General features: G+C 34.7%; 1 protein-coding gene across 1 annotated transcript in view; it reads left to right on the top strand.

Annotated features, from left to right (window-relative positions):
• GLP1R (glucagon like peptide 1 receptor) overlaps positions 1–24,917 on the top strand; it is a 98,522-nt gene that overhangs the window by 47,891 nt on the left and 25,714 nt on the right. The window contains exons 6-9 of the mRNA XM_070949862.1: positions 8,469–8,569; positions 10,893–10,999; positions 12,061–12,214; positions 13,296–13,455. Of these exons, the coding sequence (XP_070805963.1) occupies positions 8,469–8,569; positions 10,893–10,999; positions 12,061–12,214; positions 13,296–13,455 (522 nt within the window). The remainder of the gene's footprint in view (positions 1–8,468; positions 8,570–10,892; positions 11,000–12,060; positions 12,215–13,295; positions 13,456–24,917) is intronic.

Below are 24,917 nucleotides of genomic sequence, written 5' to 3'. Positions count from 1 at the left end.
TGGGGACGAAAGTTATGGCAAACCTAGACAGCATGCTAAAAAGCAGAGATATCACCCTGCCAACAAAAGTGCGTATAGTCAAGGCTATGGTTTTCCCAGTTGCAATGTATGGCTGTGAAAGTTGGACCGTAAGGAAGGCTGAGCGCCAAAGAATTGAGGCCTTTGAACTGTGGTGCTGGAGAAGACTCCCGTGAATCCCTTGGATTGCAAGGTGATCAAACCAGTCAGTCCTAGAGGAGATCAACCCTGACTGCTCTTTAGAAGGCCAGATCCTGAAGATGAAACTCAAATACTTTGGCCACCTAACGAGAAGGAAAGACTCACTGGAGAAGAGCCTAATGCTGGGAATGATTGAGGGCAAAAGAAGAAGGGGACGACAGAGAATGAGGTGGCTGGATGGAGTCACTGAAGCAGTTGGCGTGAGCTTAAATGGATTCCGGGGGACAGTAGAGGACAGGAAGGCCTGGAGGAACGTTGTCCATGGGGTCACAATGAATTGGACACGACTTCGCAACTAATAACAACAAATGTATTAATCTGCATTTTCTTGGTTCTATATAAAACCTTTCAATCTCAGACTTACATAGTTTAGTTTTCTTCTCTTTTCTCATCGTATCACAATACCCGAAGACGAGCAATAGTGAGAACTTTGTAGCCAAGTAATATAGTGGATCAAATCATTTGTTCAAGGTAACAAGAAAATACAAATGTGTGCAATGTCAGTTGTTCTCATGTTAGAAACATTTCTTGGATTGACTTGCACAGACCTGTAATTTAGCAAAACCAGCAAGCTAGTAGCTTTTGTCATTTTTTAAAGGCATATAATATTTACTGCCTCGAGGCAAGAGATAGTTCTGTATTCCTTCAATCTTAATAACATAACTTTCCTTCTTAGTTCAGAATAACAAATGAAAGAAAGCTAAAATCTCTTAATTTAATCTAATAATACTTTCTTAGTAGTTTCTCCAAAACATATTTTGCTTCCATGAAAGTAATTATAGCTGCACTAATGGGGAGAAGGGATGCTTTACGTTTGAGGCCTCAAATTGCATTAGTACAAAATTTCAGTATTATCTGTTGTTAATTGTCTATTTTGACTATGAAAAACACAAGGGACTTGGGTACTATTTTGTCTTTCACCTAGCTTCATATGCCCAGATTTTTCCTTTTATGCATTTATATTTTGCAGTAGGACCCAAGGCAAATCACAGTGATGCCAAAATGACATTTGCTGATACCATCAATCAACATTTATAAGAGATCAGAATCAGATAAAATTAGAGGTAAAATGAAGATAATGATAGGTACCATTATGTATAATAAGAGTACAAGAAGACTGCTAATGGTCCATCTCTTTTTAAAAACCATAAAAGAGTTTTTAAAACTTGGAAAAGAGCTGTGTTAAAAAAGATGGCTCATATAATTCACAATGTAGTTTCATTTTTGTTCATTTTTATAATTTAAATTCAGCTGCCAGTAACTCTCTGTAAACTACAAAAAAGTTTGGAGCTGCAAGGATAATCCATTTTACCTTTTGTATCTCCTTCAAGGTCCTGTATGTTAATTGTTTAATGGCACTAAATCCTGTAAAACTGAAATCTTCCAAAGATGCAAATTCCCAACAAGACTTACAGTATAAGAACTACAACCATACTTACTGTTTATGGCTTTTCAGAATAGAGGAAACCTGGTTTAATATAACATACCCATGGAGTCCTTTGATGTGTACAGTTCAAGCAGGATCTTTAAGACAAGGACCAGCAATGCACTGCTTCAAACTATACTTACGTTAAGAAAATGCACTGAGGGGCTGAACTGTGCTAAGACATGTTGTGTGAATCATATACTTCGATAAAGTTTGGGTGATACATATTTTTCATTTATGTTTTTATAATCAAACACACAATTTATATTTTACTCTGGATTATGAATAAAAAAACTCGGCACCACTCATAGATGTTGTGAGAAGGTTATCAAGATGGATGGATGGATGGATGGATGGATACATATATACATAATAACTGATCTGTACCAAAGGTGGGTTTCAGCAGGTTCTCACCAGTTCTGGAGAACCGGTAGCAGAAATTTTGAGTAGTTCGGAGAACCGGTAGTAAAAATTCTGACTGGCCCCGCCCCCATCTATTCTCTGCCTCCCAAGTCCCAGCTGATCGGGAGGAAATGAAAATTTTACAGTATCTTTCCCCTGCCATGCCCATCAAGCCATGCCCACCAAGCCATGCCACACCCACCAAGCCACACCCACAGAACTGGTAGTAAAAAAATTTGAAACCCACCACTGAGGGGGTTCAGCTCACATATTCAGCTCAAGAGGCTTTCATTAAACAAATGTTCTTCTAAATCCCACTACTTATAGAAAAAAAAAATGAAATGAAGGGAATCTTTAGATGTATCTAGTAAACATTTGCTGTGTGCTTATAGGAGGGATATCAGTTGGAACACAAGTAGAGGATCATGCCGAGTAAAGAGTAAAGCTTATTTGAATTCTTATTTCACAGTAGAAGACAACTATTTTGGGAGGTCTTTTAACATCCACTTGTCAACACTCCTGTGCTGTACTGTGTACTGGATAAAGCAATCTTTCAGACTATCTAGTCCCAAGGGATGTAGAACTTTTCAGGTCAGAAGCAGTTACATCAGAGTAGTTTAGATAGCCAGTGAAGCTGTGGTAAGGTCAATGATTTGGTTAAAACATTCTTAGCCAGTTGACATTTCTGAATACTTTTCAAAGCCAACCCTTGGAAATTTGTTACTGCAGTCATTCTGGGATGTTACAAAGGCATCGTTGCTTCATAAATTCTGGATATAAAACAGAAAAAAATCTTTTATGTGAGATGTTAATTCACTGAGGCAAGAAATTCATACATATTTGCATGCTGCACAATATAGAATCATTCACATGGACACAAGACATAGGTATGATTAGCACTATTTGTAGCATAAGTGCAGTCATGGTTATAAGTGTAGCCATTTCTAAATTTTACAAATAATTTTGATCGTATCAGAACAGTGACATGGAATTATTTTGTGGAAAAATGTTAACTAAAAATCCACAGGAGAGAGAAAACGTTACCAAACGATTTTCTGAAAATTGTTATTTCTAAAGTTTGGTTGGATCAATGTATCTTTTTATATATAAACTGGTGAGTTTTGCTTGTATTTATAGAAGCATATTTTCATTTTTAGAAAATATATACTGGCAAGAACACATTACGAACATGACTCGTGTTTGTCTCCATAAAAAACAGGCATAAAATAATGCAATGTCTTGTTCAATTATTTATTTATTTATTTCCTTCCTTCCTTCCTTCCTTCCTTCCTTCCTTCCTTCCTTCCTTCCTTCCTTCCTATGAAAATCTGTCTACTAACTGAAAAGAGTCCTCCTGCTATATCCAAGTTCTGTGAGGGAAAGATTATTCTCAGACACGTTTCAACTAAATCCCTTCAGTTATGGATGTTAAGTTGTTTTTTTCTCTCATCACATCTAAACTTTGACTTCTGTTTCTTCATGCTCTTGGCTGAATTCTGTAATTCTAAGAAAGTTAGTATGTAAATAGTGTAGTATTTAGACTCTGTTGAAAGCAGCAGTAACATAATTGCTTCCTAAGACTTGCCTATACATATTGTAGGATGTGATGTGCCCTGAATGATAACTGGAAATGTGTAGGAATGTGTTGCCCCTATTGTCTGTAGTTGAAAATGGTGGGTCTGTTTCTTACCTACTGGTATCATATAATCCAGAGAATTAATATATTGCACGTTAATTGGAAAATTGATATACAGATAGATTTGGTTGATGATCCTATTGGAATTACGGAACGGTCTTCTTTTTAAGCCACAATTCCAGCAAAGACTATATGTTATTTGAAAGCAGTAGAAAATAGGGACTTTGTTATAAATCATAAATATGTTTTATTCTGAAAATAATGCAGAATCGACAGAATCCTCATCAAAATCAACAATCTGAAGGTAGAGAGATCATTTCATAGAGAAGCATCAGGTGTGGGGAATATTGCAGCTAAAACATTTCTAAAATCCCACATCTTTCTGTCCCTTTTCAAAAGAATTTCTACAATATGTTGATCATCATCATCATTATGATCTCAAATCTCAAATATACCAGTACAACGTGAAATTTTTCACAGGTAGAATATAGCTTGCCAAGCATATATATAATGAAGTGCAAAGTGTTCTGTATCTGCCACGTATTTTTGTAGTCTCAGACTTTTTTTTCTCCCAGTTTGCTATGTTCATATGTCTGGGGTTATTCAGGTGATTTCTCAGAAAATTTGAGCTATGTTAAAAAAAAAATTGTACTGTATAATAGTACAGTAGTTAAATCAGGGTGGCTCAGCATTGATTTGGAACTAGAACGTTTTGAGCTGAATTTCCAGTTTATGTAGATATCTCCATGTAAATGTCCTATATCTGAAATAGAATCAACGGAAATCTATCACACTGTTACAATTAAAATGAACATCATATGGCAATGAGTGCAGATACTACTTTATAAATTAGGAATAATTGTCCAGGGATTTGACAGTCCTATTTGGAAATGTCAGAAACTGAACATGGACTATTTACATGTAAAATGTCCTCTGTTATTAAACTATGGATTTATACCTTGCAGTATTAGATATTCTGTAACTGCTGCAAAAATATATTTGGAGAAAATACAACTATGATTACATTTTACAAGTAGATCTGATTTCCAGCTTTTTTTAATCTCATATCTTAAATACGCTGACTGGGAATTCTAAGAGTTTGAACCCCAATTACCTGTTAGTTTCTTAAACATACCATTATTTTAAAATGTTCCAGTTTCATTTAAATATTATTTTTAAACTTTGCAGTGACTGATACCATTTTGCCATCATTATATTTACAAAGAAAACAGTACGAGAATCAAAAGAAGCATTACATTATATACACTCTAACTTACAATTACTTCAGTGGAAAGTAAGCCTGGGAATTTTATAAGCAGAGTTTGCCCAGCCTACAGCCCAGCCCTTCCTTTTGGAAGCCAATGTATTGCCTATGCAGTTAATAAATTAGAAAAGAAAATATCCATTATGATACCTGTTTTTGTCATCAGAGGCAAAACCATTCTGTCAAGTCAATCTACCACAGCAAGGAATTCAGCCCTTACTTATAAGCTTCAGATTCACAACTTCCTTCTGGAAGAAAATTACTTGCTCTTCAGAACATATCCCTTGTCAACAATTAAAAAGTGTCATTAAATTTGGGGTAGCTTTCAATGTTCAAAATGCACACACAATGCACAGAGGGAAAACTCTACTCTGCTTCCTCTCTCTCAGTTTGTCTTTCCCTGTCTGGATAAATTGTGATAGTCTACGAGTTGCTGTAATTTGTTTCAAAGAATAAATTATGTGGCAATTTATTCTGAAGGACAATTGGGTGACTAATCTCCCACTATTCCTGTTCTGCAGCTGCACAAAAAAACCAATCAGGTGGGCTATTTTAACAGGGAAAGCATTTAAAAGAGCTAGCTGATAAAATATTTGTGAGCCTCTTGGCATGTGATAACATATTTTCCTGTATTCAAAAGACTTTAGCCAGCTGTAACATTTGATTTGATTTAGAAGCTTATTGCAGAACAGGATAAATGATGATATTAACTCCAGATCTAACTGTTGTCCTCCCCTCTTGTTATTTTATGTGCATACAGGGACTGCTTGAATTCTAGGCACCACTCCATATCTTTAAACATTTAATACTAACAAGATGTAATTGACATGAAATTCCAGCAGATAGGCTCAAAGAGAGCTGCTTCTAAGAAACTAACTTTATTTGAAAGCATGTTCCATCGGAAGCTAAATAAATCAAAGCCCTAGCCTAATTGTGTAGTTTTATAGCATAATTTCTGGAATATTGCTCCCTTTTGAATAAGATTTAAATGCTTATCGATTTCTCTGGTTCCAGACAATACACGAGAAAAATAAGATCCCCAAGAAGAAGTAAGAGCTTAACAATTGGACATTAATTTAAAGTTGTTTATAGGTCACCAACACAAGTATATTCATAAAGCTACACTAACTCCCTGATAATTGGACTTAAGGCCAGAATTACATGGCAGATGTTTTATTCTGCTATGGCACAGTACTGCCTCCTAAAACATTTGATCCTATGCTGAGAAAATAGATGGAACTCATCTTTTGTTACCCAGAGAACCTCTCCCATGTAAAAGTGATTCTGGTTGCTTTTGCTTGACACAAAGTCAAGTTTTACAATGAATTAAAAATGCCCTGCCAATATTCCAGAAGACAGAATTTTCTGGTTTAAAAAAAAAAAAATATGAGCATGGAGGGAATTTGTTCTCCAGATGGGACTGAACTGTCCAATAGTGAAGGATAGGTATAACTACAATAGCAACTTACAGAAAATTTAGAGAAGAAGGTTGAACTTTTAAAAGGGTGAGAGAAAAATGATTTTATGAAGAAGAACATGTTTTTATGGCCGTATGAAATTTAGGGAATTATTCAGTATTCTTGAATTTGGAAACGATAAACATTAGGGCAAGTTGTGAGGATCTGTAATAACAATGGTTATACACTATAGTTAATATCTATTTTTGTTATATCATTTTGGATACAAAGTCCAGTTATTTGTTTTTAAAGAGATTTACAAAAAGCAACATTTCAGTAAAAACCTATATTGGTGGTAAATGTAACATGCAGCAAAAATAATAAGCCACAAGAATGTTAAAACCATGTTATTTTGGTAAACCATTTTTGTGTTTTTCAAAAAGGCTAATAAGAACTAACTTAGCCCTGATCTCTTAAATAAGATTCTTAAATAAAGGTAGCCTGAAATAAAATCAGATTAAAGAAGATTGCCTTGAGGATAATCTGAAGTTTGCTAATATTAGGTAAATATTACCAGGCAGATCAAGCATATTTTTCATAGGAATCCTGAATATTGGGATATGTAGAGTAAAAATAATGGGATATTCCTATGACGTGGTGTTTTAAAAACATTTTTTTTATCGTGCCTTTATTATTATTTTTGTTATATATAAATAACTGACGGCAGAAAATCTACCTTCCTCTCTTCCTGCCCCTATTTTCTCCATAACAACAACCTTATGAGAAAAAGTGACTGTCTTAAATTACCCAGCCAGTTTTCAGGTGGGAACAGAACTCCCGGTCTCCTGTTTTCTAGCTTGTTGCTTTAACTACTAGACCAGGGGTGTCAAACTCAAGGCCCAGGGGCCAGATCTGGCCCGTGGGATGCTTAGATCTGGCCACAAGGCTGCCCTGGAAATAGGGAAGGACTGACCTGTGGTGCTTCAGTCAGTGAAAATGAGATCCTCCCGAGCTACGTTTTTTGTTGGCAGACTGTTGCAGAAGGCCGTCCCAGCCAAAAATGGAGGTCAGGAGCCCATTTTCTCTGGCAGAGCACTCGGGCCATAGGCACCCCCAACACAAGTGATGCCAAGCTGGCCATGCCCTCCCTGGTCATGCCCACCCTTTCCCCCCAGGTCAAACATAACCCTGATGTGGCCCTCAATGAAATCAAGTTTGACAGCCCTCCACTAGGCCAAACCAAGAATTAGCTGCCTATTTTATATATATATATAATTTGATTTATATGCCGCTCTTCTCTGGAGACTCAGGGCAGCTTACAATGTGTTAAGCAATAGCCTTCATACTTTTGTATATTTATACAAAGTCATCTTATTGCCCCCACAAACTGGGTCCTCAATTTACCTACCTTAGAAAGGATGGAAGGCTGAGTCAACCTTGAGCCTGGTGGGATTCGAACTTACAGTAATTGCAGACAGCTGGTGTTAATCACAATGCTATCAGTCTGCTGAGCCACCAGGCCCTTAATTTGATTCAAAACTCAAGGATGGGTGGCATGTCTTGTGGCATTTCTTCTTTTTAGAAATTAAACATTACAATTTTGTAATTAAACATAAGTTGATTTCCTTATTTAATAAGACTGCAGCAAAATTGATGACATATACTTAGTTGAATGTAAATGCTATATTGACAGCATAGAAAACTCTAGGCTGCAAATTATTTGATCGTTTATTACATGCCAATCAAATACTATTTGGATTGTTTCTTACATACCAATCAAATACTGGTTTTTTATCTGGTAGTAGCGGAATTGTTTCCACTACAAATGGTCTGATTCTGGGAATAGATTGATTTTAAATTTATATAGAGTTAAACCTCTAGTGTACTGAGAAACTTTGCTTACCACAATTGGTACAAAGAATTGAAGCGCGCAAACTCAATTCCATCTTTTGGGTTCTAATTTGTCTTGGACTCCCAAAACATGTAATAAATAATTTACAGTCTAGTCAGGGCTATATTAATATTGTGGGCAACCCCTGGATAAGATTTTAATTATATTTGCAGTTGATTTGATTCCATTTGGCTTTTCTATCACCTGCCTTTTCATTCATGCTTGTTGGACAGGACAAGTTTACCGTTTCTGCACACTGGAAGGGACATGGCTGATGGAGGAGAATTCCACCAATCCATGGAGGAACATTTCGGCATGTATGGTTCCTGATGAAGTAAGCAAACAATATTTGTTTGACAAATCTATTGCCCCAATGCTACATTCTTTGCTCTTGGTGCTGAGGAAGTGTCTTAAAATAAAGTTTTCTATTAACAATAGCAGCATGGAATCTTCCATTAGTTCTTATAGAATGATTTGGATTGTTTTGCAATTTTAGTGGGATTGAAAACAGGGAGATGTGACATAATATTCTTGATTGTTATGTCCTTTGGGTTTGTAATACTGATAATTGCAATGAAACTAAAGTTAGAACTTGAAAAACTTTTAAGGAAACCATTTGAGTATGTGATACAGAGGGAGGAAGATAATACATTGACAAAATTATATAATTTCTCCTGGTTTCATCTTCCAGGAAGATAATGAAAAAGGGAAATTAAATTCCATCTGGTGACATTTCTCTATGTCTTACTGCATTTCATTTTTTTATTTAATTGTATCCTGCCTTTATTATTTTTACAAATAACTAAGGCTTTGATATTTTATTTTATAGTATGTCATTTGTTTTAATTCTGTGTCATCCCGAATTGCATGTTGAATGGGAAAGTATATCATTTGTTTGAAAAAAAAATAACTCAATACTTGAAAAGTAATTGGAATGCAGTGAGACATCATCAGTTTCATGCCTTTTGGATTATTTGCTAATAATAGTACTTGGCTAAAGTAACTAAAGGAAACACGGTGGCTCAGTGGCTAAGACGCTGAGCTTGTCGATCGAAAGGTCGGCAATTCAGTGGTTCGAATCCCTAGTGCCGCATAATGGGGTAAGCTCCCGTTACTTGTCCCAGCTTCTGCCAACCTAGCAGTTCAAAAGCACATAAAAAATGCAAGTAGAAAAATAGGGACCACCTTTGATGGGAAGGTAACAGCGTTCCATGCGCCTTTGGTGTTTAGTCATGCTGGCCACATGACCACGGAGACATCTTCAGACAGCACTGGCTCTTCGGCTTTGAAATGGAGATGAGCAACACCTCCTAGAGTTGGGAACAACTAGCACATATGTGCGAGGGAACCTTTACCTTTTTAAAGTAACTAAAGAAATTCCTTGCTATAGAAATGAATACTTATTCTTAGTGAGCTCATACTTATTCTTAGTGAGCTCATTGATAAGCAAAAATTGCAGAATTTCTATGCTAAAACAGCAGTTAAAAACTAGTATTCTCTTCTGTAAAATAATGCTGAACAAGAATTATGAGAGCTGAAGTGCACCAGAGACAATCTGGAGAAGACCAGATTAAGACTGGCTATAGAATTGAATGAACAAATGAATGAATGAATGAATGAAAATGATTGAGTAAATAAATAAAAAATGAAATATATAATTTAGAGCACTGGAATTTTATGGAAATCATTTTAATGGAAGATCTAGTAGATATTGGGTTATTGAAAATGAAATACTTCTTAGAATACATATACATATAAAAATATCTTTAGCATCTGCAAGCAGATTATTTTCTCACTGATCTTAACAAACTTGTAAAATGAAGCTTTGTTACCTAGGTTATACTTGGGAACTGATGCTGGAGTCACCTTATAATCCAGGAGAAATAACGAAGTTTGCTCACTTCTTAGCATACTGTGAACATGGTACATCCCTTGCCTACTATGAATTGCAGCAGGCAAAAAAACTAATACAATCCCTGTTTGTATATACAGAGGCATAGAATCAAAATCACGTGAAGAATTAGTACCACTTTATAAAGCCTTAGTAAGGCCACACCTGGAATATTGCATCCAATTTTGGTCACCACATTACAAAAAAAGATGTTGAGACTTTAGAAAAAGTGCAGAGAAGAGCAACTAGTATGATTAAAATCCTGGAGAAAAAAACATATGAAGAATGGTTGCAGAAACTGAGTATGGCTAGTCTAGAAAAAAGAAAGATTGGGGTGACATGATAGCAGCTCTCCAGTATCTGAGGAGCTCCCACAAAGAGGAGGGGCTCAACTTATTTTCCAAAGCATCAGAAGGCAAGACAAGAAACAATGGATGGAAACTAATCAAGGAGAGAAGCAACCTGGAATTAAAGAGAAACTTCCTAACTCTGAGAACAATCAACCAATGGAACAGCTTGCCTTTAGAAGTTGTGGATGCTTCATTTTAAGGAGAGACTGGACAGCCAGTTATCTCAAATTGTACAGGGTCTCCCTTTCGGCTCTGTTCTGATTGATTGTTTGAATATTATGTAGTAGATATGTTTGATCAGCTTTTTCTGTGTTTCCAGTAAAATTTCTGTCTGCTCCATTGAAGCAAACTATGACACAACAAAACAGGAAAAGTCCAGTAATTTTATTTCAGCTGTTTCTGTGTTACTTTTTCAGGACTCAACAGGAAGACGGTTGTTATTCCTTTCTGTTATCTACACCACTGGATATGCTGTTTCTTTCTCAGCCCTTGTTATAGCAACTGGCATCCTCCTCTGGTTCAGGTAAGCCACATGGCTAAAAAGAATGAATTTTAGCATATGTATTTATCTGGTACTTGATGCTTAACTTCAAAAAATAAATGTAACGATGAATAATTAGGAGTAGCATAAAATTAAACGTCATATGACAATTGGGAAATTTTCAAAGTATGGAATTAAAGAGAAGTGTATAATAAGAAGCGAAATACAGTTTGTCTTGAGTGGATATGCGGGAAAGGAAAAAAGCTGCAAAAAAGCAAATAAACATTGCTTTTAAATTGGACACAGCTAAACTGGTATGAATATTCTGTTTCAAAATTGGCAGAACATTGGTTTTGTTAGAGGTAGAACAGAAGAACTTTTTTTCAACAAACTTGTTCCTCTACTTCATCTGCTTTTAAATATGGTTTGTTATAAATTGGTAGAAATAAGGAGAAGAGGTTCCGAAATAAAGTACTGCTGCTCTAATGATGACAGGTTTAGTCACTGAATTAAGTTTTTCTTTTTGACATGCTGAAATTTATGTTCTCTTAACTTGATACTCATAATGAATTTTCATTTTTGCCTATTGGGATGCCAGAAGTGAAATCACGCTCCACTTATTCCTACTGTGTGCATGCAGGTCTTTCTTAAGTGCTATATCAGTAATAGTCCTCTTTCAATTTGCCTTTCAAACAATTGCTGGTAAATAGCATGCTTTCTCTTGATGGGAATGGATGCTTCTGTCACAATCTCCTGCAGAATGTGCAGTGCACAGTTAAACTAAGCATGTTTTACACAATGGGTTTTTAAATCTTTACCTACGGGACTTAAAACTCAATTTTAAATCTTTGTTTTTAAACCTTTTTTTCTCTGAATACTATAGAAAATGGTACTCCAATAATAGTTTTGTATATTTTTTAGTATTAGTAGTTTGCTTTCCATTTCAGAAATGAGAGCAACCCACAAATGTATTTTTAACTCTACAGTGTAACTATCTGATGTACACACTTCAGTTTTGAACAGAGCTCCCTTGGTACCTCACTTGACAATCATTATAGCCTACATGTTTTCAAGTGAATTAAGCATCATAATTATATTTACAGGCATCTACATTGTACCAGGAACTACATTCACTTGAACCTTTTTACTTCATTTATCCTACGTGCTGTGTCCATCTTTATTAAGGACTCCATGCTCACATGGATGTACAAGACAGCCCCACGTCAACAACAGTGGGAGAGTGTAATTTCCTACCAGGTATGATAAGGCTAAACATATTTTCCTAAACAGAAGTATGTGAATGCAATATATTTGCATTAAGGTGTGCATTTCCTTTTGGGGGAAAGCTTGTTAGATTTACATATGAGTATAGATGAAAGTACTTAAAATAGAAACCTCTTTCAGTTCACTTGAGGATAAGATTTCTTCTTAGCTTCAATTTTCTTTTCTTTTTTTATACTTCAGAAGTCCAAAAGCAACTGTAAGTGCTTAGATCTTTCTTAAAATGGTAAATCTTGATACCATGTCCAAAAACTCTGATTTTTAATCAGTATCCTAATAAATACGATTAGAAATATCCTTTGAAAAAGATATCATTTTCCTCATAATAAGAACATTGAAATACTACATAATACTGTCTAGCCCTATTCCTGTTCTATACAAATAAACCCACTTTTGTCAGAGAGAGGAACCAGGATATAAGATGCAATTGGGAATGTAGTTACTAACATTTTCAGAGGAAATGGCAGTTCTTATTTTTATTAAAAGTTTTATTCTTGAACAATGGCTTACATTCTGAGAATAATAAACACAGAGAAACAGATAGAAGGAGAATGCACTGCTCTTCCAAAATCTGTTCAGAATATAATGAGGCATAAGCGCTGCAGTGTTGAAAAAAGGGAGTTTATATACTTTGGCAGAGACAAAGTTTTGCCTTCACAAGGCATCTCTGCATCATTTTCTGGCAGCTTCTATTGCCACAACCCAGGTTACTCAACTGAGGCTTCTATATTGAGTGACATTTTTTGTGGAGAATGAGCATAAGGGAAGCTGCCTCTTGGGCAGAATAGAAATGTCCCCTTGGACATAGATGAAAACTTTATAATGCTTCAAGTCAGCTAAGAAATACAGTAGTTTAAATAGGCATGCTAAAGGGCTGTATAGTGAAGGAATATTTGCTACTGAATTGAATTATTTTTTAGCCTGCTGTTGACAGTCTCCAAAGGTTGCATTGTTATCAAATTTTTGAGGGCATGGTGGCATTGTGGTTTCATGGGCACTTTACATTTTTCCTGGTCTGCGGCACCTAAAGTATTTACTCAAATCTTTGCCCTCTCAGGAGTCACTCAGCTGCCGTTTGATCTTTGTGATGATGCAATATTGTGTGACTGCCAACTATTATTGGCTACTGGTGGAAGGAATGTACCTATATACTCTACTAGCCCTCTCAGTATTTTCAGAGCAGAGAATCTTTCGACTTTACCTTTGTGTTGGCTGGGGTAAGTAGTCTTTATGCCTCTTTTCTAAATATGGTATTTCTTGGTTTAGTATTTTAGGAGATGTGAACTGAGAAAATACTGCATATATTTATTACAAAGAAATATAGATTTTTTAAAAATCCACTTTGTCTGTTTTTACACTTTCAATCAGAACATGCTCAGAAATAATGCAGAGGCCTTTCTGAATTCTCTAGCACAACTATCATTTGCTTTACTTTTAATGCTAACATTACAGGTAGTCCTCGACTTACAACAGTTCATTTAGTGACCTTTCGAAGTTACAACGGCACTGAAAAAAGTGATTTATGACCATTTTTCACACTTATGACCATTGCAGCATCCCGATGGTCATGTGATTTACATCCAACTGCTTGACAACTGGTTCACAGTTATGACGATTGCAGTGTCCCGGCATCATGTGATCATATTTTGTGATCTTCTGACAAGCAAAGTCAATGGGGAAGCCAGATTCACTTAATAACCATGTTAATAATTTAACAACTGCAGTGATTCGCTTAACAAATGTGGCAAGAAAAGTTATAAAATGGGGCAAAATTCAATAAATTTCTCACTTAGCAACATAAATTCTGGGCTCAATTATGTCTGTAAGTCGAGGACTACCTGTACTAACATAATAATGAATGAGCCAATGTAGGACATTGATTTAATATCATGCTTTTATTATTGTTACAAATAACTCAAGGTAATGAACTTATCCAACACACCTCCCTTCTCATATTCTCCTCTCAAGAACAACACTGTGAGGTGAGTTGGGCTGAGAGAAAATGATGACCCAGAGTCACCCAGAGCTGGCTTTCATGACTAAGACAGGACTTGAATTCACCATGTCCCACTTTCTAGCCTGGTGCCTTAACTACTGGACCAAACTGTCTCTTACATGAGCTGTGTATTTACTTTCAAAGAGAAAAGGCATCTTTCTCTTTCTACCTGATGTTGGTCCTAGGGTTTACTAGCATAAAACCATGTGTTATTTTTTCTTCATTAACCTTCCTTCCTGTGGTGTAATTCTCTATTTCATGGCCGAGAGGGTTTTTTTTTTTGTTATGTTTACTACCATGTTCCCTAATGTAATCATAAGGCAAATCTTTTAAGATAATATATAATGTTTCATTGTAAATATACATTATTCGGTAGCCTGTCATTTCATTAATCAAATCATTTTTAAACAGTGACATATTTCTGCACAGGTGCAGAATATACAAGACAAACTTCCCAATATGTTTTGGATTGTAGAATCACTGTAGATCCCTAGTTTAATACAGCCTCTAGCCTGTATTGTGTTAAATGCCAGTGGGGGTAAAACATTTAAATACATCTTGAATGGGTTTGATGGGGCTTTTTCTCTTCCACAGATTTACATCCCTATGTGAACATTCTAAATAAGTGCACTGTAAAATTCATATAAATGATCACATGCATATTATTTATGTGACCCGAGTACACATGATGTATGGAGGATGAATATATTATGTTCTGTCCCAACCAATAATCAATGAAGTATTCATAAGAAAATATATTGGGCTGTTCTAGTAAAGTTCCATAGATCTCATAACAACCTACTTACTGTAAATTATTTAAACTTATAGAAAGCAAAAACATGAAAAATGGTGAGCCCTATACTAAAGTTATTGAATAGCTTTCTAAGCAAGTTGAAATTGAAGGTTTTATTGTTTTATTTTTATTGTTTAGTAGAAACCCAACTCCATTACAAAAATCATAAAAGGCTGACCTGAAATATTTCTGATTGCAGATTATATTTAGCAATACTTGAGTTCCGTGGTTGTCATCCAGTAGGCTAACTATATACAGTACGTTCTGAACAGAGGCTGTCTGATGCCTGTTATGAGCTGAAAACAGAACACTAAATGAAGCAAAAGGGGTTGTATAATTGTTTAGAACAAAGAACCCAAAATAAACTTCATATACAAGGAGTTCTGAATCATGCACAATTACCCTGCTATGATCAATACACCTTTGGGGTACTGAACGTACTGTAGTTATCATCTATTTTCTTTATTGAAGTGATAACTATAGTAAGACATACATTTTTAAAGCCCATTTTATAGGCATAAATGAAGAAAAGGGGGCAACTAGTTAAACAAAAATAAGAGTTTGTCCCTTCCTCTTGTGTATGTAATAATTCAGTCTAATGTCTGATTTCTATAAGGAAATATATAAAGTGAGATTCCCTGTCTTCCAACTATTTAAATTGCCCAAGACCACCAGTGTGCCGTTTTGCAGCAAACCCAAGGCCCTAAAGAGCAAAAGTCGCTAAATGATATTTGAGCACTTTACTTTAATGGCGTTCCATTCTCTGTTTTTATTTTCCTTTTTTTCCCTTTAGAAAATCATGCTCATTTTATTCTCAGCCTGTCAGAGATTTCATTCTCCAGGATTAGAAGCATGATCTTTTTGCAGTAAAGGAAACTGAATTACGGGTAATTCTTCTTGACTTGAATTTATTACTTAACAACCATTTATAGTTATGACAGCATCTGAAATAGTGCTTTACAACCGACTAAGCAATTCCAGCCATGTTATATGTCACACACACCCCCATGGGCATATAATCACATTTTGGGTGCTGTTCACACTTATGACTGGTTGCCAATTACCCTATTATTAAATAGATAATATTTTCAAAAACTTATTTCTGCTAATACTATATAGAGTTTTGTATATAATTTAATTCACTTCATGTTAAAGGAAACATTATGTGTAATTCTGCTTATGAAAGAATTGGTAAGCTCTTACTTTTATAATGCAAAATCCTAGCTTTAATTTAATAAATAAGATGTACACAATTTTATTTCTCTACAAAACAATCTTGAAGGCTACTAAGACACATCCACGCACAGCAACTGTACAGATAGATTTAACAAAGCACTGTTCCCAAGGCTCTCCCACTGGTACTGAGTGTTTAGTAATATGAAATATCAAGACAATGAGATGAAAGATAAATCTTAAAGCCCAAACAGACAGTCACATAATTTAATTTTGGATTCAAGGCGCATTTGCAATAATTTCCTACAAGGAGTGGAAAGGAAAACTCGGAGGACTTTCTCATTTTGTGTTGATAAAAACTTACTAATGACAAACTGTCCTTCATTTGAATGTTAACAGATAACTGAAAATGGGTATTAACTTACTATGATGTTTAGTAGAATAAATATGAAATGGGATGTGCATTTTCTTTCAGTATAAAGGGGTAAATTACACATTTCAAATAAAAGGAAAAATATATATTTCAAATAGAACATTTTGAAAACCAATTATAGATTATATTCCTTCAAAATGTATTTGAAGAGATTCTTAGCTAATAAGAGTATGAAATTACTTCAGAAAAATAAAAATTGTGGAGGAGCTCTGTTGCATAGAATACAAAATAATAATTATAACATTTAAAGCTCAAATAGGAAAAGGAATGAAGAGAGAAGTTGAAAATAAGTGATTCATGTAGTCACTTTAATGTAGTCTATACATATGGGTATATAATTTATATTCACCAACCATTAACTAAATTGCTTTTAAAACAAGTTTTGAACAGCTTTTTATTCTATTGTTAGTCATGTTTTCATAGAATCAACAAAATCAAGAAAGAAACAACTTTTGGAACTGTTCTACAATTATTTATGAATAATTGGGAAGCCTCTTAATGCTGATTTTCTACAAATAGACAATATGTATTACAATATCAATAATATTTTTTAAAAAGCTTTTCTGATTTTTGGAATTTTCCATTGCTCCTTGATTTTCATTTCACCAACATTTTCTTTGACCTTGAGTAATTTGTTTTAATGTTAGTAGCCTGTGTAGTTCCTTTCTCTTGGAGACATTAATGTGGCACATATTTATACCATTCTGTATTTCATATTAAACTGTTATGCATTCTTTTCTTTTACTTAAATTAAAACTTTACATAGTGATAATGTGTTCTTAGACTCCACAGCCCCATCCTATTTTTAATATGATTAGCAAGTATTGATTATTTTATAGCAATTATGCTTTTGTTATGCAATTCTGGAACCTCTCAACTGATAATATCTTGCATCCATCAGAACTCAATAGCCGGGCCATGTTTTTCCAACATTATGGTTACCTTCAAAAAGGGAAATTGACTCTGACCCAGTCAAATGTAGATTACAATTCAGTATTTAAGACCATAAAAGTCTACATAGGGAACAAAACTTTCATCTACAAAGAGTTCCCAAAGGATCTCTCTCTACTGGTTCACAAGGCAACAGGGTGGCAGATGAGACTTGGCATTAATAAATCAGATTAGTTCACATTAGGGCAGATACTTACAACTCCTTGCAACCATACTGATGTGTTCAGAATTGCCACTAACTACTCAAAAAAAAAAGATGCAATTACTGTTGCAAAACAACTCTGAAGACATTAACCCAGCATGTGTCTGCAAGAAAGTAGGGAAAGATAATGATAGGAATTAGTAAATGGCTTAAAATTAAAAACCATTGTGCTAATAGTGTTATGTCAGTCTATTGTGAACATGTGTACCTCTGAATCAGTGATATATGTCTTGCATCACACAAAGGCTATTTTTCCTCCACCACACACATGCTGTCCATGCACAAACACACACACACACACACACACACACACACACACACACACACATATACACACACAGGCTCATATCCATTCATTCATTCCTCCATTCATTGAAAAAGCTGCAATATTTTTCTTAACAATTTAAGTCGATGTTTGTTTAGCAGTTTTCATTAACCATTGATGTTCTCTCATACATTTACACTTTCTAATTTATCAGTTGACTAATTCTATTATACGTAGCTTGAGGTTCTTGCAATTCTGCTATAAAAATATTGTTAATAAAATCTAATTATCTTACATGCCATTTACAGCAGTCTATAGCTTTTAAAATGTTGACCTTAATTTTTTAGTGGAAAATAAATGAATGCTAGGTTATTGGTTAAGCACAAATCTTTATATAATTGCACTATGCCAATTTGTATTCAACAAAACATATTTCTTCCCCTGGGATAAAATAGAAATTATTAAGCTGAAGCATGTACTTGGTTCAGTATTTCAGACTTTTATTTTATTCCATGTTTTTATAAAATTGTAGCTTCCTGATTTTATGAAGATCTTGCTGTTATTTTTTCTTATTCCTATCTTGTATCCTAGGCAATATTTTACAAAGTAGGTTTGCTCATCAACCCAGCAGAGATGCAGACAGGAATTGCAGCTCAAGTTGTGATTTGCATGCCTCTTCTGACATTGGACAGAACAACTTGTTGCTAGAATATCATTGCTATAGCCAATAGAGTTGAAGGAACTAAACAGAAGTTTTCTCAATTTTGTCCTAGTAGAAAATGCTTTGGATCTTTCTATTTTGGAAGTAGTAGGAGTGTATAAGTATCTAATTCCTCAACTATTGTTCCGATTCGCCACTCTTTGGAAATCAGGGTCATCCAAGGAAGCATGAATGGAATGATTGGTCATACAGATAATGCTCATTTAACAACTGCCCTGTCCAGTAACCATTCAAAGTTTCAACGGTGCTGAAAAAGAAGCTTTACATCTATGACTATTGTAATATTCCTACAGTCATGTGATCACCATTTCTATGCTTCACAATCAGTTTCTGAGAAGCAGAGTTAACAGAGAAACTTGCAATAAAATTGCAAGTCGTGATCACGTCATATTTCGCTTAACAACCACAGGCGATTCATGTAACAACCATGACGGGTGTAAGATTATAAATCCATCATGTGATTTGCAGATCATGACTGTGTTACTTAGTGGAATTGCTAGTCCCAATTTGCTTGTTAAGCAAGGACTACCTTATCATGAAGGTTTTTTGCTAATGGGAGGATGTAAGGTTTGAGAAATACTCACACACTTCTGTGGTTCTAAAAGTCTAAAATTATACAAAGTAGCACAGCATGTAAAGCGAATACTCAGATTTCTTATAAGAAATACTAAAAGCTGGAATATTAATTGTAACTTGTGGCAGGAGATTTCAACGTTAAAGCAGTTTGAATAGGCTATAAAAATAATTAGTCTTAATGAGATTAATATCAGTCAAATATAAGTGTTTAACTAATTAAAGATACACTTTTCATTAGGAAAGCTACTGAGCTTTTCTTTTACCAGCTTCCATAATACTTTCATTCCAGAAAAGCAGAAAGCAGGACAGAGCAAAATGTTATTGTCTATTCTTGCATTTCTGCATTTTGGATGTTGGGGACTCTCCAACTGAAATCGTCTCCCTCGGTCTGTGGTCTCTCACATTAGTGTCATTTTTATAGACTCTTAATAGGAGGACAGTCAGACTTAGATGCATTCCTACATGGGCATGACTGAATTTTCCACAATTATAGAAATCACAACTTTCTATTGTGATGACAAAATCCAAACAATCAGGATACTGTGATAATTCAATTTGAGACATTCAAATCTGTGTTAGAAAAAGTTAATAAAAATCCCAGTGCTCTTTCCTCCAACATTTTTGCATCCAATCTTCCCAATCAAAAAGAGTGAGAAATTATCTATCCCACTTTGATAATTTTGTTCCACTCTTTATTTATGATAGGGTTGGTGCAATATGTCAGCAAGCACAAGAGGTAGAAAGAAGAATTTAACTAGAAAAGGGCTATGAGGGACTTTTAGGCTTTGAACTATAACATGATTTTGATACAGACCTTGTTCATTAAACAATTATTCTCCTGAACTCTTAAGAAACTTATTTAAGATATTAATATTAAAACTTTACTACAATATCATAGAGTGTCCTTTATTAGTTCTAGTTCTTCATAGGGTTTAGGGTTTTTTATATACTGTATACTTCCCTTTTTTTAAAAAATCAATGCTTTTTGCCAAAAATGTGAACTAGGGATGCAAAACATTTTGACTTCCAAATATTCTTATCTTAAAATCCCACTTTGAGAATTTAAAGTAAAAGTAAAGTAAAATGTGTATTTTTAAAAGATTCATTTCAAGTTCAAAACAAATCCCAGTGTTTGTTTTGAAAGTTGGAACAAAGCCATCCCTTCAAATAGCACCAGTTTGACTAATCCAACTGTTTAAAGTGCCGTGATTGGACTGTTGCTTTTTGGCCTGTGATTGGTTTGATTTTTTTTTAAAAAAATGTTTTATTTCAGTCAGTATAGCAGTGGGAATCAGATATGCCCTAGCACTGTTCATTTGGAGTGAATGGGGGGTGATTCAGAAGTAGAGTGTTGAATAAACCAAATAGAAGACAGCTTATAAATGCATGTTTAGCAATGTACTTGACAAGTTATTTCTTTTAAATAATAATCATAGTAAAATGCTAATTAAAAAGAAGATCACATTTTGATGGTTATTTAGATATTGTGCTATATTTTATCCTTGAGGCATGTTGTGTGTGTACATTGCCATATATACAAAGCTAATGCCGTTGAGATTGCATAAATCTAACTAACAGAGAGCAGTGAGTACTGTTTGCATGTTCCTATGTCTTACTAATGCTAAGCAGGATGCATTTCCATGCGATATGGGATTTATAAGCCCTATATGCCCTCTGAGTCTTCTGTGCACAGTTGAGCTTCAAGAGTGCCTTTAGAAATGCCAAAACTGAAGATTCAGTATTGCTTTGGGTTTGGCAATATTCCTATCTTATAGTGCACTACACTTTTATTTTATTAAACTTCTCATGTCTTGCTCTAGATAGGTACGAGTTTGCTGCTTTTGTCCTGTGAGCTTCGCAAAAAGTGATTTTCTCTTATAATGTGTCATAAATTTCCATTATTAATGCAACAGATAGAGGTAGTACCATTGAATCTTAAGACAATCATACCTGTAATAAAAACTTGAGTTGAATTTCTGGCTTGCTTCTTCTGCTTGTTGGTTTGTATATCTCCCATTGCTAAAACTTTATAATTGATAAGCTTTTGTTGACTGATCATATTATTTTCTCTTTAAGTTAATGTGTTGAATGAAGGTTTGTTTGGATTCCTTTAAGGAACTGAACATTGAAGTTGTCAAGGAAAATTTTTATTCTAATGGATAAAGGTCAAGGGGTTGCAAGAAATTCATCTCCTTCCACCTAAGAAAGATTTTTTTTTGGTTGATCAAGAATCTTTCAGTGGGAATTCAAGATGTGCTACTGGGTATAATAACTTGTACATGTCCTCAGAAGTGATTCAGAAGAAGAGAAAAAGAGAGAGAAATTGGCAATCATGTCTTATGTTGTATTATGAATTAATATTGTCCTACTAAGCAGCATTCAGATAAGTGCTGTTGCTATTGCTAATTACATAGCAATAGCACTTAGACTTATATACCGCTTCATAGTGCTTTACAGCCCTACGTGATTTACAGAGTCAGCTTATTGCATCCAACAATCTGGGTCTTCATTTTACCAGCCTTGGAAGGATGGAAGGCTGAGTCAACCTTTGAGCTGGTCAGGATCAAACTGGCAGTGGCAAATGTTAGCCTGTAATAGTGCATTCTAACTACCAGAGCACTATGGCTCATATTTTAAATATCTTTTGTGGTTTAGATATGAATCAAACAAATATGCCTGAATATTTGATTCACTTTTTAGATTCTTTATTAGATAATTATATTGTTCCAGTTTACTTTTTCTGCATGGCAAGTATTGCAGGTTTCTATTATCAACATTTAATTTGTTACTTTTTATTGGTATTTAATTTGGTAATTCTGCTACTGGGCATAGTAACTTCTATATGTCCTCTGCTCCTATATTGGCATTTAACTTTGTAACTCTGCTTCCGGGTATTGTAAATCTCATATGTCTTCCAATTTCATGGTGAAAAAAGTGATTCAGTAAAAGATAATGTGGTTACTGTTATATTATAGCAATTCTATACCAGAGTTGTTCCCAACTTGATCTTTTTTTAGTATCTTAATCCTTAATTGATGGAATAATAAATATAATATTGGTTCTATACTAATATGACCAAAATCTAGTAATAGTCAATTATTATAAGAAAAGCTTATTTTCCCCAAAATAATACTTAAATGCATCATCATAAAATGATACACTTTTTGTAAAACAGATGCAATAAGATTTGGAAGGCTATTTTAATAAAAGGAGGTGATAAGCCACCTGGGAAAGCCAAAGGAAATCATCAAAACCATTAAAAAGCTAAAGTTAGAATATTTCGGACATGTGATGCGACACCCGGAAAAATACGGCATACTTCACTTAATCCTCCAAGGAAAGATTGAAGGCAAATGAGGTCCAGGCAGAAGAGGAACATCATGGCTTCAAAATCTAAGGGACTGGTTTGGACAAAACTCAGCAGCACTATTTCATGTGGCTGGTGATAAAAATAGGAACGCCAACATGATCGCTGATGTACGATGACGGATATGGCACAAGAAGAAGAAGATTTTAATAAAGAGATAGTGTGCCAACATAATGGTAGCTAATTGCAATATTACATGAAGAAGGAAAAATAAAATTTAAATATCAGAAAATTTAGAAAATAAAAGTTAAAGGAAATAAATGATAAGGAATTTAAATACGCAAGACAGCCTACACAGGAGTAAGGTTTTGTGTCTGGGGAACTGAAGAATTCCATGTATGCTCTTGCTATAGCATATTTATTAAATAATGAAAACAAGACTATCAGCCTGAACAAGTTTGAAGTATTTTACCAGCCGGTGCCAAATAGTCATCCTGTAGAATTAAAAATCACTGTTGACACACACACACCAGCTGACAGATACAAACAGCTTCAAATACTTGGGAAGCATCATCTTGAGCAATGGATCTTTGGACTAAGAAATTGATTCTCAGATCAGCAAGCCCAGCCAGGCTCTGGGGCAGCTGCATACTAGAGTGCTCAATCACACAGCCTTAGTATCGCCACAAAGTTGAAAGCCTACTGAACTGTGGTGGTCCATTCTCTCCTATATGGATGTAAGTTCCAGACACTGTACCAACAACATATCAAACAGCTAGAGAAATTTCACATGCATACTCTCTGTTCCATCCATCCTACCTGGAGGTCTGGAAACATGTGAAGTCCATCACCCTTGAGTCCTTGATTATCACAGACCAGATATGGAGTGTGAGACAAATAATTAGAATGCATGACCACCATATAACTCACCAGTTGCTCACCAGTTGTACTAGACTAGAAACTGTGAAGAGACCTTAAAAGTCATCCACACAAGCACTTCAAAGATGCTGTGAAGGAAACCTGTGCTACTGTGACATCCAGCAAAGGGAACTAAAAGCTGTAACTCCTTTGAAGCCTCTACTGACTTTGAAGATAGTCATAATCAAAAACTGATAGAAAATATTGAGTGGCATCACAGAATAACACCAAAAGTTATTATAATGGAGTCCCATGCCCCAGTTGTGCTAGATTCTGAACTTCCAGACTATGTTTGCAGAGCCATCTCTGTGTCCATAGATAATGTGCACAACCTATCTTCATTGAATCTGAAGGATGACCTATATATAAATTGAATACAGAGAGGAAAAACTCCAAGTGAAATTTTGTCCTCTAGATTGTAACAGCCATATCCAAGTAATATCATTTCTGCTATTAAGGATGTTTAGGGCAAAACATATAGTAATTCTGATTTAATAGAACAGCCTTTTTATTTCATAACCAACTTTTTAATACTGAGTTAAAGGTTTCTGAGGAATTAATAACTCAAAGCGTTTATAATAAAAAACCAATAACCCATCGGGTCCAGATACCTTTCCTGTTTTAATCTTCTTAATAGCTTCACAAACGTCCTTTATTATTATAGGCCCATTCATAATCTATTTCTATTTCTCTGTAATCTTCAGTAAATTTTGTTTCTTACATGTTCTTACATACTGTTTTCTCTAAGGAAATGCTTGTCCTTTATATAAATTGGAATAATATTGATGAAATACTTCTTTGCATAGTCAAATTATCTGTTATTTCAGTACTTCCGCCTTATAACTTCAATGTCATTTTCTTTTCATAATTTGTATGCCAACCACTTCCTGATTTATTTATAAACTCCTTTTTGTCAGTTTTATTTTCATTTCTCTTAATATTAACATAGATAATTGTTATTAAGCGGAAGCTTAATTTGTTGAGAATATTTACTGTCTCTGGAAACCTCTTTAATTCCTCTTCTTTTCTTTTTGTCTCATTGAAAATAGCTTGTGTTTTCCCTTGTCTCTTCTTTTTGAGTTATAAAGTAACCTCTTGAAAGATTTGCTTCCACCCAAACTATTCTTATATCTCTACTTTTATTAAGATTATTTTCAAAAAATCTATTTCTTTTTATATTTTTCCACTACTGCTTCTTTCTGTAATGGCATTTCATTTTACCATTCTGAAAGAACTGGGTTTCCATTTAAAAACCAAACTCTCTCTGGTAATATCTATACTTTATGAACCTTAGTTGAATTCATAGAGGTATGTTCTTGAAAAAGATCTGTCTTTCAGAAAAAT

Source organism: Pituophis catenifer, unplaced genomic scaffold (assembly GCF_029215685.1).
Source record: "Pituophis catenifer annectens isolate HBS135680 unplaced genomic scaffold, rPitCat1.0.hap2 SCAF_1, whole genome shotgun sequence".
NCBI lineage: Eukaryota > Metazoa > Chordata > Lepidosauria > Squamata > Colubridae > Pituophis > Pituophis catenifer.
Note: the sequence above shows the minus strand (reverse complement) of the source record. Positions and strands in the feature narration are given on the sequence as shown.